The sequence below is a fragment of the Ranitomeya variabilis genome, chromosome 6, assembly GCF_051348905.1.
Source record: "Ranitomeya variabilis isolate aRanVar5 chromosome 6, aRanVar5.hap1, whole genome shotgun sequence".
In the NCBI taxonomy this organism is placed as follows: domain Eukaryota; kingdom Metazoa; phylum Chordata; class Amphibia; order Anura; family Dendrobatidae; genus Ranitomeya; species Ranitomeya variabilis.
In genome coordinates, this window is record NC_135237.1 from 190,358,134 (window position 1) to 190,373,527 (window position 15,394).

Below are 15,394 nucleotides of genomic sequence, written 5' to 3' on the forward strand. Positions count from 1 at the left end.
TTATATTTGCAGAGACCATGTGATGTAGGATAATAAAAAAATCCACTAAAGTTACTGTCTAGGAAACTAGAAATTCAGGATTTTCAGTACTGCAAATAAAAAAAAAATCCCTAAAAAATGTATTTTTCTTTAGTCTAAGGATTAAAACAGGCCTGGGAACCTGTAATATCACTTGTGAGTCATTATTAGTGCTTATTTACAGGTCTGTCGGCCCACAATTATCTGGAACGTCCCATCCATAATTTGTTTTAAGATATGAATCTGAGATGCCTAGAGTCACTGTGAATTAGGGAACATGAGACTAAAAACATGTTGCTGGACCTAAAATAAAACATTTGCCAGCACTTCATAACTCCTACTTTCCACACCTTAAGCAGCCCTTGCAGCGTCTCTCCTGAAAACGTCTGCAGCATCTTGTGTCGCTGCCTGAGTCACAGCACACAATATCACGCTCTGCACTGAACACTGGACAGGAATCACAAGGAAAAGTAGAAAACTTAACATTGCATAGCAGCACAATACTTAAAATACTTATTTTTGTACTTTTCTTTTTTGCGCTTTGTGTTTTTATGTTTATGTCACTATATAATGTTGCTATAACAATAATGGTATGTTCACAAATTGCGTTTTACATTAGCAGCATAGTGAACCTGATTTATGAATTCTCAAGCACATGCTGGTTATTTTTTCGTTGCAGATTTGAAGCACTTTCAATATCAATTCTTTCTACGTTTTTGCAGCGTTTTACGCCCATTCAAATGGATGGGGAACAAACGCATCAAAATGCACGCAAAAAGTAAGGTATATATAACAAGGCGTTTTCCTGCAAACACTGCTGCAGATACTGAAGGTGTATACATACCCTAATCATACTCTCCCAGCAGGGTCATATGTCTCCGCTCACAATCTTACAAGTGAGAGGAGAGGCAGGGAACTGAGCACATCACTGTCAGATGGCAGTGACCACAGCGTCTCCCCATGCCACGGTAGTGCGCTACAATAAGGCCCATAGTCAATCGTCGTAAAAAGGGCGAAAGGGAAAAGATCCTGAAAGTAAAACTGAAATAAAAAGAAAACTCCCTGGTAACCGATAACAGAAATTATTTTTACAGCAAGACATTTTATAAACAACAACAAATAATGGTTTTATTGTTCTTCTCCATTGATGACACAAACCAATCATTACAAATAAAGCAAATCATTGGGATAACTGGTGAGTGTAAACAGGCGTTTAGCACCTAGACCATAAATAAATCTGCAGCTACATGTGGACACAATATGTGCGCCAAAGTGTACAACATCAGTTGACCGGATGCTGCATCAGTATTTATTATGTGGAGGATAATATTCCAGCTCTACAAGATGATGCGGGGCTGTAATGTCACCGAAGACGCACTGGGCTTATGTTCATATACAGAAAATACCCACAGCCAGAGCAGACATTTATAGTCCTGAGTTATGAACATCCAGAAATCCAGTATTTTACGAATGTAACTTAACCATCACGAAGACTATGAAGATATCTCTATTGATTGTCCATTTACCCTGGATCAAGCTTCTTGCTTGTTGCAAAGATCAAGCGTCATTTTATAGATGCAGAAATTACCACCGCTGGACGAAACGTCCCAGACAAACCACAAAGGAAATATTGTGTAACAAAAAACAAAACAAACCTTTAATGGTTTTGTAAGCCAATGTGATACCAATACAAGAAAATGTATAAGAATAAGTGGCAGTAAAACGAAGGTTAATCGTCCATTACTGCCAGAAGCAGGGATGCATATTTCAGTTTAAGAGACTCGTGAATATTAATGACATACCGTATGTTGCTACATTTACAGACGTAATGGAAAGAAGCTTCCAGTACTTTAGGACATAAGGGCCAGAATGGAGCATAGTGGCTTAATGTTTAGCATTGCTGCCTGGCGGCAATGGGGTTGTGGACTCACATACAATACAAGGGGTTTCTGCCACATTGACGACGCAAAGTCACAGAGTGGAGCCCAGAGCAAAAAAAGCAACGTACATAAGTGACAGCAGCTCAAGAACTGTACATCAGGAGCTTCAGAAAAGGGCTTTTAATGGTCAAGCACACAAGCCTAAGATCGCCACGCACAACCCCAAGCATTAGCTTGAGTGGTGTAATGCACGCTACCGCAATACTGTGGAAATGTGTTCTCTGGAGTGATGGATCATAATTTGCAAGATGATAGAGTTGAGCGGATTTGGTAAAATGTTAAATCGGCTGTTCTATGCGATTCAATTTTCCATGAAAATCAGCGCAAATTTATTCTCCATGAAGTTAATGTCATGCTCTAGTCAAGGGCCTCTCTCCATACCCCAGAGCGTAATAAACATAATATGTAAGAAGTTGCACTCATCGCTCACCCTCTCCAGCCCTCTGGTCCTGTCCACCCATCATCGTGGCATCTTCTGATGCCCGCTGCTTGAGCGGAAATTCCTGGGCCTCTCACACTGAGCCAGGACTTCCGGCTCTGATGAGGCATAGAAGCGAGCAAACGGTAACATCACAACGTGAATGTTAATATGCAAAACTGTCGCACCGTGAAAAGCCCGGGGATTTCTGTGTACGCAGCGGGGGATCTATAAATACGATACGGACTGGACAGACGACAGTGAGGAGAGAAAGGACAGGAGGGGTGAGCCATAAGGCGGGTATTAGTATTTCCTAACCATTTGTTGGCCCTTTTTGGGCCAGAATCTGCCAGTCTGCCGAATCTGCACGGAAGCAAATTACAAAAAGTTCTGCACTTTGCCAAATGAGGATTTTTGTAAAATTTGAGTACAGTTCAAATTCCATCCATTTCAGTCTTTAGTAGCGGATGAACACGTTTTTGGTTTGGCGGAGTCGCTGAGAAAGCCAGCTATAGATTTACCTCTTTCTGTTGTCGCTCCAGCTCACGCATTCGGATATCTCTTGCTTCTGCGCGTGCTGCTCTCTTGGCTGCCAGCCTTGCTTCTGCCTGACAAAATGAAAACAAAAGTTAATATATTTTTTTGAATCTATATGTAATTTATTTTTGCATTTTGTTCACAATTTAGTTTACTTCTAATGTCTTAAAGGGGGTTTCCTTCAATCAAATTTCAATAAACTCCATTAGATGACAAAAACAAGGGTATTTAGTTGCAATCAAGTTTAGATAAAACGCCCTTGGGTCCAGATATTGCTGTCACAAACTGTTATTTCAGCCCCTGGTGTATTTCATTCTCACAATGTCCACCTTATGTGATCACTGACAAGGAGCTGCTCCTAGTGTCCTACCAGGAATCATTGCACCACTGGTGAGAGAGAGAATCTGGACGTCCTGAGAAGAAATCCAAACAGGGGCCCTAGGACAATTATGGAACAACGATATCTACAGAACATTTTTTATTTTACCATATTTTTATTTGAAATAAGTTTTGAAAGATTAACGAAAAATTATTTTGCTCTTCTTCTCGTTAAACAATAGGGTTCCTGCTGGAGCACAAAACATCAAAGAGGAAGTGTCATGAAGTCAAAAGTAGGCAGCTTCTGCTCTTATTTTATTCCTGCTCCTCCATTAAGGGAACATTAAGGCTATGTGCACACGTTCAGGAATTCTTGCAGAAAATTCCTGAGAAAAACCTGAAATTTTCTGAAAGAAATCTGCATGCGGTTTTTTGCGCGTTTTTGCTGCGTTTTTGATGCTGTTTTTTCCAGACATTTCCCAATGCATTTTTAGTGGGAAATCCGCAAAAAACCTCGCAAAATTAATGAACATGCTGAGTTTTTTACCGCGATGCGTTTTTTTAGCGGAAAAAAACGCATCATGTGCACAAAACATGCAGAATTCATTCTAAATGATGGGATGCATATTGTATGCTTTTTTGTGTGGTTTTATAGTGTTTTTATTGGGAAAAAATGCGAAAAAAACGCGAAAAATCAGCAACGTGCGCACACAGCCCAACACGTATGCATTTTTGGTGCATTTTTTTCATGCTTTTTTTTTTTAATTTATAGCACAGGTGATTTCTTGTGAACAGAAAAAAATAAAAGAATCACCACCAAATATTCCCATGAGGCTGTGACCAAAAGCTGTGGCGGTGTTGTGGCCGCTGTGCTATTTGTGCCACAGATGTCCAAGTTCAATGTAAAAACATTCTTTGTGGGCACAAAGTGAGGACAGAGCCTTAGAAGGGTTTAAAAAAAAAAGTTAAATCATTATTATAAGGGCTTAGACAGGTAACAATAATACGTTATATATACACCCACACTGCACCCCAAGAAACCATGTGGATCTTACCCGGTCCCCACTAGTCTCTGCTTCATGCTCCCATCCTTAACAGGACTGAACAGACCAGATATGTCCACTCAGACACACCACTGCTGCCTGTGAACAGTAGTGCCAGTGTTGAACTGGGGTGCCAAGAAAACACTGACTCTGGGGGGTCCACTGTTCAGTAACATGCCATTATTGCGTGACCATCAGTTACAAATTTGCCAATGCTTCTATAGAGCAATAAACAGGGTAGTTGGTTACATAAATGAGGAGATCCTGTCTATGGTGACCCAAGTGTAATGTGCTACCTACTCCTCATAAAATGTGGTCAGAGGCCCAGTCCTGCACAGGAGCCCACCAGGGGTTTCACTTGTTCCCTGTAGGCCAGTCCGAGCCTAATTGTGTGGTGTGGCATGTTGGAGATAGGGCCAGAAAGCACAGATCAGCTAAGTGAAAGAACTCAACTTGCCGAAGATCGGCGAGGGCGAGTATCATGTCTATTATTACTGTGTGAGCCCTTTTAGCAACACTGTGGCTGGAATACTCCTTTAATATTAATACAAGCTGTTATATGAAGGCTGTTGACAGACTTGATTACGCAGAGCACGAAATCCATCATGAAACACAACTGTTGTTCTTTAAGTGACAGATTACGGTAGGACATGAGAACATTTCTAGAGCACTGGAAATATGTCATATATGCTGACCCCTCAGGTTGTGCAGCTTCCATACAGCAATATTACACTGCTATAGAAATGTCCCCATGCCGTACAGTAACAAACAATGATGGGCATGACGGCAGCTTCCATTCTACAGGCAGACTAGCTGGTTTCCAGTGGTCAGATTCTGATAACAGATGGTCTTTATATGACTCTCTAATACAGAAGTGTAAACTCATCACTCATACACTGGTCCGGCTATATATACAGAATCACTCAGCACAAGGAGAAACAGCCTGTTTATATGCAAAATATGGCGTGTTTCCATGGCTGTGCGAGGCCAAACAAATACACAGGAACAGACCTCATTTTCTATGCCAGCATCATCACAACTAAAAATAGGAAAACTGCATCAGATTTCCACAAGACTTCTTCTAAGCATTCACAAACATTTTCTAAATGCCACTGCCCTAATTAATGAAAGCAAATACAACCCATCATTACGTTGCAGCTTCTTTCCCCACCATTGAAGAAAAAAAACAATGGTGGAAATGTATGAATGTCGTTACATTCCGATATCTCACAAATTAATAGTAGTACATTACTTATGCTGTCCTAAACTAAGCGTATCCAAGATAGCGGTATTCCTAAAATACAGTATTGTGTAAATGTTTTAGGCAGGTGAGGAAAATATGCAGCAAAGTAAGAAAGCTTTCAAATATAGATTTGATAATAGCTTATTTTTAACAATTAACAAAATGCAAACCGAACTAATCACAGAGAAATCTAAATCATATCAGTATTTGGTGTGACCACCCTTTGATTTCCAAACAGCATTGAAGCACCACTCCAGAGATTTTTTTTGTATTGCACGGCTGGAGTGATAATATAAATGTAATTCCCCTGCCCCGTCTAAAAATCACCTGCTGCTGCCTTCATCGTTTTCCAGCGTCACTCCTGTCGGTCTCCGGTGACTTTTCAGTACATCTCTACGAGAGCCTCGTTCTGGCCTCATTCTGGCTCTCATAGACTTGCATTGAGCTCTTATGACGCAAGTAAGTTACAGTCAGAAGTTATGGGCACAAGATGGTGCCGCGGAACCCGAGTGACATCAGTAAAAGGTGAAGCTACCGGAAGAGGCGTATGAAAACGGGGGCAGGGGGCTTATATGCAAAGCGCCACTCTAGGGCTGAAAAAAAAGCTGGAGTGGTGGTTTAAAAGAGGTGGTCTACTACTTTTTGATTGATGACCTATCCTTCAAATCAATAGGAGGCGGATGTGTAGTACCCTGTGGCGGCCACTATCAGAAAATTGCCAGCTTCACAAGTGAGTACTTCCGGCCGGCGGCTGCCAACACCTATAACAGCTGATCGTGGGGGTGCCAGGTGTTGGACTCCCGCCGATCAGACAATGATTACCTATTCTATGGATAGGTAATCAATCAAAAAGAAGTGGGCAACCTCTTTAAAGCATCAATTCTTCTAGATATATGTACACAGTTTTGAAAGAACTTGGCAGGGAGTTTGTTCCGAACATCTTGGAAAACTAACCACAGATCTTCTGTGGACGTAGGCTTGTGCAAATCCTCCTGTCTTTTCATGTCATTCCAGACAAAGTCACTGTTGAGATCAGAGCACTGTGGGGAATGTATTATTTCCAGTATTTCGTTATGTCGAATATAACTATTACACAGAATCTATCACCAAGTGTTTGCCACTTAATCTGGGAGCAGAATAATTTAGAAGCATTGAGGACACCATCTATACCGAAAAAAATCCCCAACTCCACCATACGTCACTGTTGACAGCAGACGCTCATTACTGTACTGCTCGCCAACTCTTGGTGAACAAGCTACCTTCCGTTATAGCCAATGTTTCATATTTTGTCAGTCCAGTATGCTGTCATATTTCTGTAGCCCAGTTCCTGTGTTTTTATGCATTGAGTCACTTGGCCTTGATTCCATGTTGAAGGTATGGCTTTTTGGTCACAATTCTGCCATAAAGACCACTTCTAGCCAAACTTCTCAGAACAGTAGAAGGGAGCAGCTTGGTGCCACTGGCTGTTGCCAGTTGGAAGCTGATGGCACTATTACCGTAGCTTCCAATTTTACACGTATGCAAGTATGATGTTTCTTTCACCCGTTGCACTAAGTTTCCTTGGCTGAATACTGCATCTATGATCCTTAACATTGCCCATTTCTTGGTGCTTCTTCTAAAGAGCTTTCAGAACACATGCTGAAACCCCAGTTAGTCTTGCAGTCTTTGCCTGGGAAAGATTCTGCTGAAGCAGTAGAACGACCTTGTGTCTTGTTGCTGTGCGCAGAAGTGCTGCGGTGAAAGACCTGTGACATGAACATATCTTGGAAAGGCTATATCATACCATTATATGCTACACTGAGACTGTGGAACGGCTGCTGGCGAGTTAATAATGTGTCTCGGTCCATAGCATTTTAGTCTTATTGGCCTTACTGTTACCAATGGTTTGCACCTGAAAAGAGAATCCATCAGGAAAATGATGATGAAAGACCCAGATCCTTTACCTCCTTCCCTTATCATGTAGTGATGTAACACACCAAACTAGACCTTCAAGTGACATTCAAGTAGTCAATTGTCTAATTACACTTGAATCAGTGCCACTTGAGGGACTAAATAAGAAATATCTGCAATTCGTAAATGGTTAATGTTAATTTGAATTAAAGGAATTGTGCACTTTCAAGAAAATGGTCAGCAAAAACAATGGCACAAGCCTTAGAGCTCAGTAATTGACTTGAGCATTGATGCGTGCTGTTACCGCTGCTGCAAAAACAGAGACTGGAGCAGCTATGGACTGTATTTGTTATTTTTAGTATTTTACAGTGATTGGTTCCACTTTCCTGGAAGTGGACAACCCCTTTAAGGCTAAAAGTCTGCACGTCAATCACTTCTCAATGTTTTATATCCACTACACTTTTTTTTATGTAGGCTAAATTATAAAAACTCTCACTAGCTAAATACTACTGAGCAACTGTAAAATCTATAATTCATAGCAGATAACAGAAAACTAATAAAATATTGTTTAGTGTCTATCCAAGTCCTAACTATTGAGAAGGATTCAGAGTGTAAAATATCAGCAAGAAGAGCATGTACATCTAAATCCTGTTCTGTCATAGTTTACACGTGGTGACAGCAATTCTTCCTAATAATAAGGCCACAAAGCAGGAGAAAGATCCAAACCCTCCATACACTTTGGACATTAGGAATGTATTTGCCATAATTTACAGCCATAATATGAAACCAGAAACTGACAGACAAAAGGTAAAATCATAGGCTTTGATCCTGCGTACTCCATGCAGTCCAGCTGCTTCACCTTAGATGGGTATAAACAGACTAGGATTTGTCTCCATTAATTATTAATAAAGAACCTATTATTTTGGTGATTAATAAACCTACATAAGGGTAAGTGCACACGTTGCGGATTCTGCTGCGGATTTTTCCGCAGCGGATTTGGAAAATCCGCAGTGCAAAACCACTGCGGTTTTCACTGCGGATTTTATCGCGGTTTCTTCTGCGGATTCCTCTGCGGGTTTTCAACTGCACTTTCCTATCGGTGCATGTTGAAAACCGCTGCGGAATCCGCAGAAAGAATTGACATGCTGCGGAAAATAATCCGCTACGTTTCCGCGTGGAATTTTGCGCAGCATGTGCACAGCGTTTTTTTTCCCATAGGTTTACATGGTACTGTAAACTTTGGGAAAACTGCTGTGGATCCGCAGCGTCAAATCCGCTGCGGATCCGCAGCAAAATCCGCAGCGTGTGCACATACCCTAAGAGTGACATACCGCATGCACATTCACAAGCCTGTTAAAAAGAACATGTATCCCCCAATCTGCTCACTGTCCTAGGATCATCTTTTGGCTGCTAGTCCACAAGTGATTTAATTAAAGTGGCGATGGCATAGTAGGTTCTGACCAGTGAAACCTCCATAGTCCTGGAAAATGTTGGGCAGTGTAACTTTGTCACTGTATATGTGTGAAAGCATGCCCGTATGTAGAAGTATGTGCATAAGAAGCCGCATACAGTGGCATGTAAACGTTTGGCCACCCCTGGGCACAACTACTGTAATTGTGAACTGTTTATCAAGTTGAAGATGAAATAATCTCTAAATGGATTGAAGGTAAAGATGACATATTTCATTTGTATTTTAAGCAAAAAAATATATATTTTCATCTTTTACATTTTAAAAATTACAACAAGGAAAATGGGTCAATGCAAAAGTTTGTTCACCCCACATGGTTAGAATATAATAGCCCCACCTTTTGAAAGCATCACAGCTTGTAAGCGCTTTTTGTAGCCAGCTAAAAGTCTTTCAATCAAGGGATTTTCATCCATTTTCCTTGGAAAATTCTTCCTGTTCTGTTTGATTCCTGGGTTGCCTTGCATACATACATGCCTATTTAACACCAGATAATATGATAGCCCCCTTTCCAAAGGCTGTGAGCACATAAATCTATGGAGGGACCCCTTTCATTTACAGTTCTCTCTTTCGCTGCATGATGCACATAAGCATTGCTTATTCCGCAGATGAGGATCCCGACATCGGTGAGGTAACTATCATAAGACATGTCTACAACTCATATATGATCAATAAAAAAATCAAAGACAACCCAACACATCCACATGTCGTCCTCATTAATGTGCAGGTTGCAAGTAGCACCATCCGTCTACGAACGTTACCAATCCAAACAGCATACAAGTAAAAAAGGATCTCCTACAGCATCCTCATAATACTACAACCACACGTGGGCATGATGCCTTTTCTTAGGAGGCACAATGACACAAAATTTAGGACCACTCTCTAAAATGCATACTCTCCTCACATGAAGGCCACACCTGTTACATCACGTGGGGTCTCCATAAAGCGCACAACAGCTGATCACTGAGCATTTAATACTATATATAGGACAACAACTTCCGAGTCTCAATATTTAGCAGAGAAGCAGGCTCAACGATCTACTGATAGCAAGGCCATCTGTTAATCCACACTGGCTTTGTGTGCCTATTTACTGAGACATATCCCACCCAAATAGCGATCTTTCATTTCTAAGCCCTGCCATGTGCCCAAACAGCAGTTTTTGATCACATATGGGGTTGCATCATGTTTGGGAGAAATTGTACAACAAATTATGGGGTCCATTTTCTCCTTTTATCTATTGTGAAAATTACAAATTTTGGTCTAAAACAACATTTTAGCAGAAAATAAAATGCAATTTTTACATTCACATCCACATTTTAAAAAGTTCTGTGAAGCACCTATCGGTTCAAAATGCACTGTAACGCAGCTAAATTTACTCTCCAAATACCCACAATTGATTCTTCCCCTCCGAGCCCCACCGTATGTCGAAATAAAACTTTTTGACTAAAAGCGGAGTATGGCCATGCTCAGAGAAAGTGGATAATAAACTGTGAAGTCCACTTTTTCGTGTTACGGTTTGCAAAAGTGAAAAATGTGGGGATAAACCAACATTTTTGTGAAGAAATGCGAACTCTGCTTCACGAAAATGGCCGCCGCGATAGCCATCTGCGCACGCGCGGATGCCCGCGGCCATTTTCCTGAAGCCGCGGCCAGCAGAGCGCCACTTCTGCGCACGCGCGGCCAAAGCAAGATGGCCGCGCCCACCGACCACCAATTAAATAACGGACATCGCTGCTATTTTCACTCCCCTGTGCAGGATTCGGGACCTTGGACATGCGCACACCACTACGCCACCAACGTAATAATGAGCCTGATCTGGGGGAGAAACAGCGCTGTGACCACGCCCATCCGACCTGACCAACTTGAGTGACAGGACAAAACGGCCACTTCACAAAGGTATTTCGGCAGCCTAACGGGGGTGTAAAGGCACCAAAAAGGCACTAATGTAAAGCCCAGCTCTGCCCCTATTTCACACTATTTTTATCTAATCTTTAAAAACGGGGTGATAGGTTCCCTTTAAGGTACCTTCACACGAAACGACTTTGTAAAGATATCGCTAGCGATCCGTGACGTTGCAGCGTCCTGGCTAGCGATATCGTTTAGTTTGACACGCAGCAGGGATCAGGATCCTGCTGTGATGTCGCTGGTCGCTGAATAAAGTTCAGAACTTTATTTGGTCGTCCGATCGCCGTGTATCGTTGTGTTTGACAGCAAAAGCAAAGATACCAGCGATATTTTACACTGGTAACCAGGGTAAACATCGGGTTACTAAGCGCAGGGCCGCGCTTAGTAACCGGATGTTTACCCTGGTTACCAGCGTAAAATGTAAAAAAAACAAACAGTACATACTTACATGCATCCCCCGGCGTCCGCTTCCCACACTGACTGAGCGCCGCAAAGTGAAAGTGAAAGCACAGCACAGCGGTGACGTCACCGCTGTGCCCTGCTACTGCCGGCGCTCAGTCATTGCAGGAAGCGGACGCCGGGGGACGCATGTAAGTATGTAGTGTTTTTTTTACATTTTACGCTGGTAACCAGGGTAAACATCGGGTTACTAAGCGCGGCCCTGCGCTTAGCAACCCGATGTTTACCCTGGTTACCCGGGGACCTCGGCATCATTGGTCGCTGGAGAGGGGTCTGTGTGACAGCTCTCCAGCGATCAAATAGCGACGCTGCAGCGATCGGCATCGTTGTCGCTATCGCTGCAGCGTCGTTTCGTGTGAAGGTACCTTTACTGTGATAAGATTCTCTTGCATAAGAAAATCGCAGCACCGGTGCGCACAAGATGGAGAACTTAAATTCTCCATAGTCTCTGTGAGCGTACATCAGACTGCACTCGGATGACATCCGAGTACAGTCTGATGTTTCACACGCCCCTATAGACTTGTGCGGATGAAGTAGATTCGAACATCAAAGCCACTTGCAGAATGAATTGCCGAATCGGTAGAACATCGCAGATCTGTACTGCCTCATAGTATAGTGGGCAGAGTGCTCTCCGATAAAACATCAGATCGCACTTGGCCATTTTATATGCCAGCGTGAATGAACCCTTACAGTAGTGCTAGACACCTGCCATTTAACTGTGATTAATGGGTATGGTTTTTGGTTTCTAAAGAATTGGGTCTTGGAAATGTCTCCAGAACTGCTACTATAGAAATTTGAGCTGTGATATTGCATATAGGAAAACAAGTTACCGTACATGATTTTTACATTCCTTTTTCCAATGTGCTTTTACTGTACATCAATGGGGTAAAAAAGCAGTAACAAACATGCCGAGGAGGAACACAAGTTTGATGTATAAAAAACAAACAAAAAACACACACAATCTCCTAAAGGTATGATTAGGATTTGTCAATGGAACAGGAGGGAGAACCACACAGATCTCACTACTGCCACCAATATGTCAGGGAACAACACTCCGCTGTTTTCACCACTAGGCTGGTTATTGGGGAACTCCCAGTAAGTGTATGGCATATACACACCGATTAGAACCCATGGGGTGTGTGTGCAGTACAGACATACATACACGCACACTATATACAGGGGTTGGACAAAATAATGGAAACACCTAATGTTTTGGCATCATAATCTTCGAACATGTGAAAAACATGCAAACCGTGACATATGGTAATGTTTTGTAGTTGATTATTTGTGTTATGTGATATGTGTATGTAAATTAACTGTTTGTTTTGCATAATTGTAAGAACATTGATGAGAATCTGATACCAATGGCAGACCTCTCGGATTTTCAAAGAGGCCAAATTGTTGGTGCTCGTATGGCAGGCATTCACGTAACAGAAAGTGCCCGAATGCTTGGCGTGTCAAGAGGTACTGTCTCCAAAGTAATAACTGCGTTTGAAAAAGAAGGAAAAACGTCCGCAGCAAAGCACAGGTCCGGCCGAAAGTCAAAGTTGACTGAGAGAGACCATAGGACTCTAAAGTGAATTGTGAGAGAGGATCGCAAGACCACGGCTCCGAAAATCACTGCTGAGCTCAATGAACACCTACAGAACCCAGTTTCCACGAAAACTGCACAAATCTGGATTCCACGGAAGAGCTGCAATTAGAAAACCGCTGCTCTCACTGACAAATGTTTCCAAGCGTTTAGAGTGGTGTAGAAACATCCAGAATTGGTCCCTCGAGCAATGGAAACATGTGATATTCTCAGACGAATCATCGTTTACCCTATTTCCGACCTCAGGCCGAGTGTATGTTTGGAGACAGCCAAAAGAAGCATTCCATCCAGACTGCCTTCTCCCAACCGTAAAACATGGCGGAGGTTCTGTGATGATGTGGGGTGCTATTTCGTGGAGATCCGCCAGGCCAATGATATCCCTTCATGGAAGAATTAACAGCTGAGATTATTTAGGCATTTTGGGCGACCAAGTGCATCCAATGGTTCAAGCACTGTTCCCGGAGGGGAACGCCATCTTTCAGGATGATAATGCACCGATTCATACAGCTAGAATCGTTAAAGCATGGCACGAGGAACATTCTAATGAAGTTGAGCATCTCATCTGGCCTCCATAATCCCCAGACCTCAACATTATTGAGCATTTATGGTCGATTTTAGAGATTCAAGTTAGACGTCGATTTCCGCCGCCATCATGGCTCAAAGAACTGGACGGTTTTTAACCCCTTCACCCCCAAGGGTGGTTTGCACGTTATGGACCGGGCCAATTTTTACAATTCTGACCACTGTCCCTTTATGAGGTTATAACTCTGGAACGCTTCAACGGATCCTGATGATTCTGACACTGTTTTCTCGTGACATATTGTACTTCATGATAGTGGTAAAATTTCTTTGATATTACCTGCGTTTATTTGTGAAAAAAATGGAAATTTGGTGAAAATTTTGAAAATTTCGCAATTTTCCAAATTTGAATTTTTATGCAATTAAATCACAGTGATATGTCACACAAAATACATAATAAGTAACATTTCCCACATGTCTACTTTACATCAGCATCATTTTGGAACCAAAATTTTTTTTGTTAAGGAGTTATAAGGGTTAAAAGTTGACCAGCAATTTCTCATTTTTACAACACCATTTTTTTTTTAGGGACCACATCTCATTTTAAGTCATTTTGAGGGGTCTATATGATAGAAAATACCCAAGTGTGACGCCATTCTAAAAACTGCACCCCTCAAGGTGCTCAAAACCACATTAAAAAAGTTTATTAACCCTTCAGGTGTTTCCCAGGAATTTTTGGAATGTTTAAATAAAAATGAACATTTAACTTTTTTTCACACAAAATTTACTTCAGCTCCAATTTGTTTTATTTTGCCAAGGGTAACAGGAGAAAATGGACCCCAAAAGATGTTATACAATTTGTCCTGAGTACGCCGATACCCCATATGTGGGGGTAAACCACTGTTTGGGCGCATGACAGAGCTCGGAAGCGAAGGAGCGCCATTTGACTTTTCAATGCAAAATTGACTGGAATTGAGATGGGAAGCCATGTTGCGTTTGGAGAGCCACTGATGTGCCTAAACATTGAAACCCCCCACAGGTGACACCATTTTGGAAAGTAGACCCCCTAAGGAACTTATCTAGAGGTGTAGTGAGCACTTTGACCCACCAAGTGCTTCGCAGAAGTTTATAATGCAGAGCCGTAAAAATAAAACAAAAATTTTTTCCCACAAAAATTATATTTTAGCCCCCAGTTTTGTATTTTCCCAATGGTAACAGGAGAAATTGGACCCCAAAAGTTGTTGTCCAATTTGTCTTAAGTACGCTGATACCCCATATGTGGGGGGGAACCACCGTTTGGGCGCATGGGAGGGCTCGGAAGGGAAGGAGCGCCATTTGGAATGCAGACTTAGATGGAATGGTCTGCAGGCGTCACATTGCGTTTGCAGAGCCCCTAATGTACCTAAACAGTAGAAACCCCCCACAAGTGACACCATTTTGGAAAGTAGACCCCCTAAGGAACTCATCTAGATGTGTTGTGAGAGCTTTGAACCCCCAAGTGTTTCACTACAGTTTATAACGCAGAGCCATGCAAATAAAAAATATTTTTTTTTTCCACAAAAATTATTTTTTAGCCCCTAGTTTTGTATTTTCCCAAGGGTAACAGGAGAAATTGGACCCCAAAAGTTGTTCTCCAATGTGTTCCGAGTACGCTGATACCCCATATGTTGGGGTAAACCCTTGTTTGGGCCCACGGGAGAGCTTGGAAGGGAAGGAGCACTGTTTTACTTTTTCAACGCAGAATTGGCTGGAATTGAAATGGGACGCCATGTCACGTTTGGAGAGCCCCTGATGTGCCTAAACAGTGGAAACCGCCCAATTATAACTGAAACCCTAATCCACACACACCCCTAACCCTAATCCCAACGGTAACCCTAACCACACCTCTAACCCAGACACACCCCTAACCCTAATCCCAACCCTATTCCCAACCATAAATGTAATCCAAACCCTAACCCTAACTTTATCCCCAACCCTAAATGTAGCCCTAGCCCTAGCCCTAGCCCTAACCCTAGCCCTAACCCTAATGGGAAAATGGAAATAAATAC

At 42.1% G+C, this 15,394-nt stretch overlaps 1 protein-coding gene across 5 annotated transcripts in view; it reads right to left on the reverse strand.

The window, feature by feature from the left end:
- Positions 1-15,394, reverse strand: part of LRRFIP2 (LRR binding FLII interacting protein 2) — a 195,256-nt gene that overhangs the window by 124,842 nt on the left and 55,020 nt on the right. For all 5 annotated transcript variants that reach the window (XM_077269333.1, XM_077269335.1, XM_077269334.1 and 2 more), the window contains exon 3: positions 2,898-2,984. In XM_077269333.1, the coding sequence (XP_077125448.1) occupies positions 2,898-2,984 (87 nt within the window). The remainder of the gene's footprint in view (positions 1-2,897; positions 2,985-15,394) is intronic.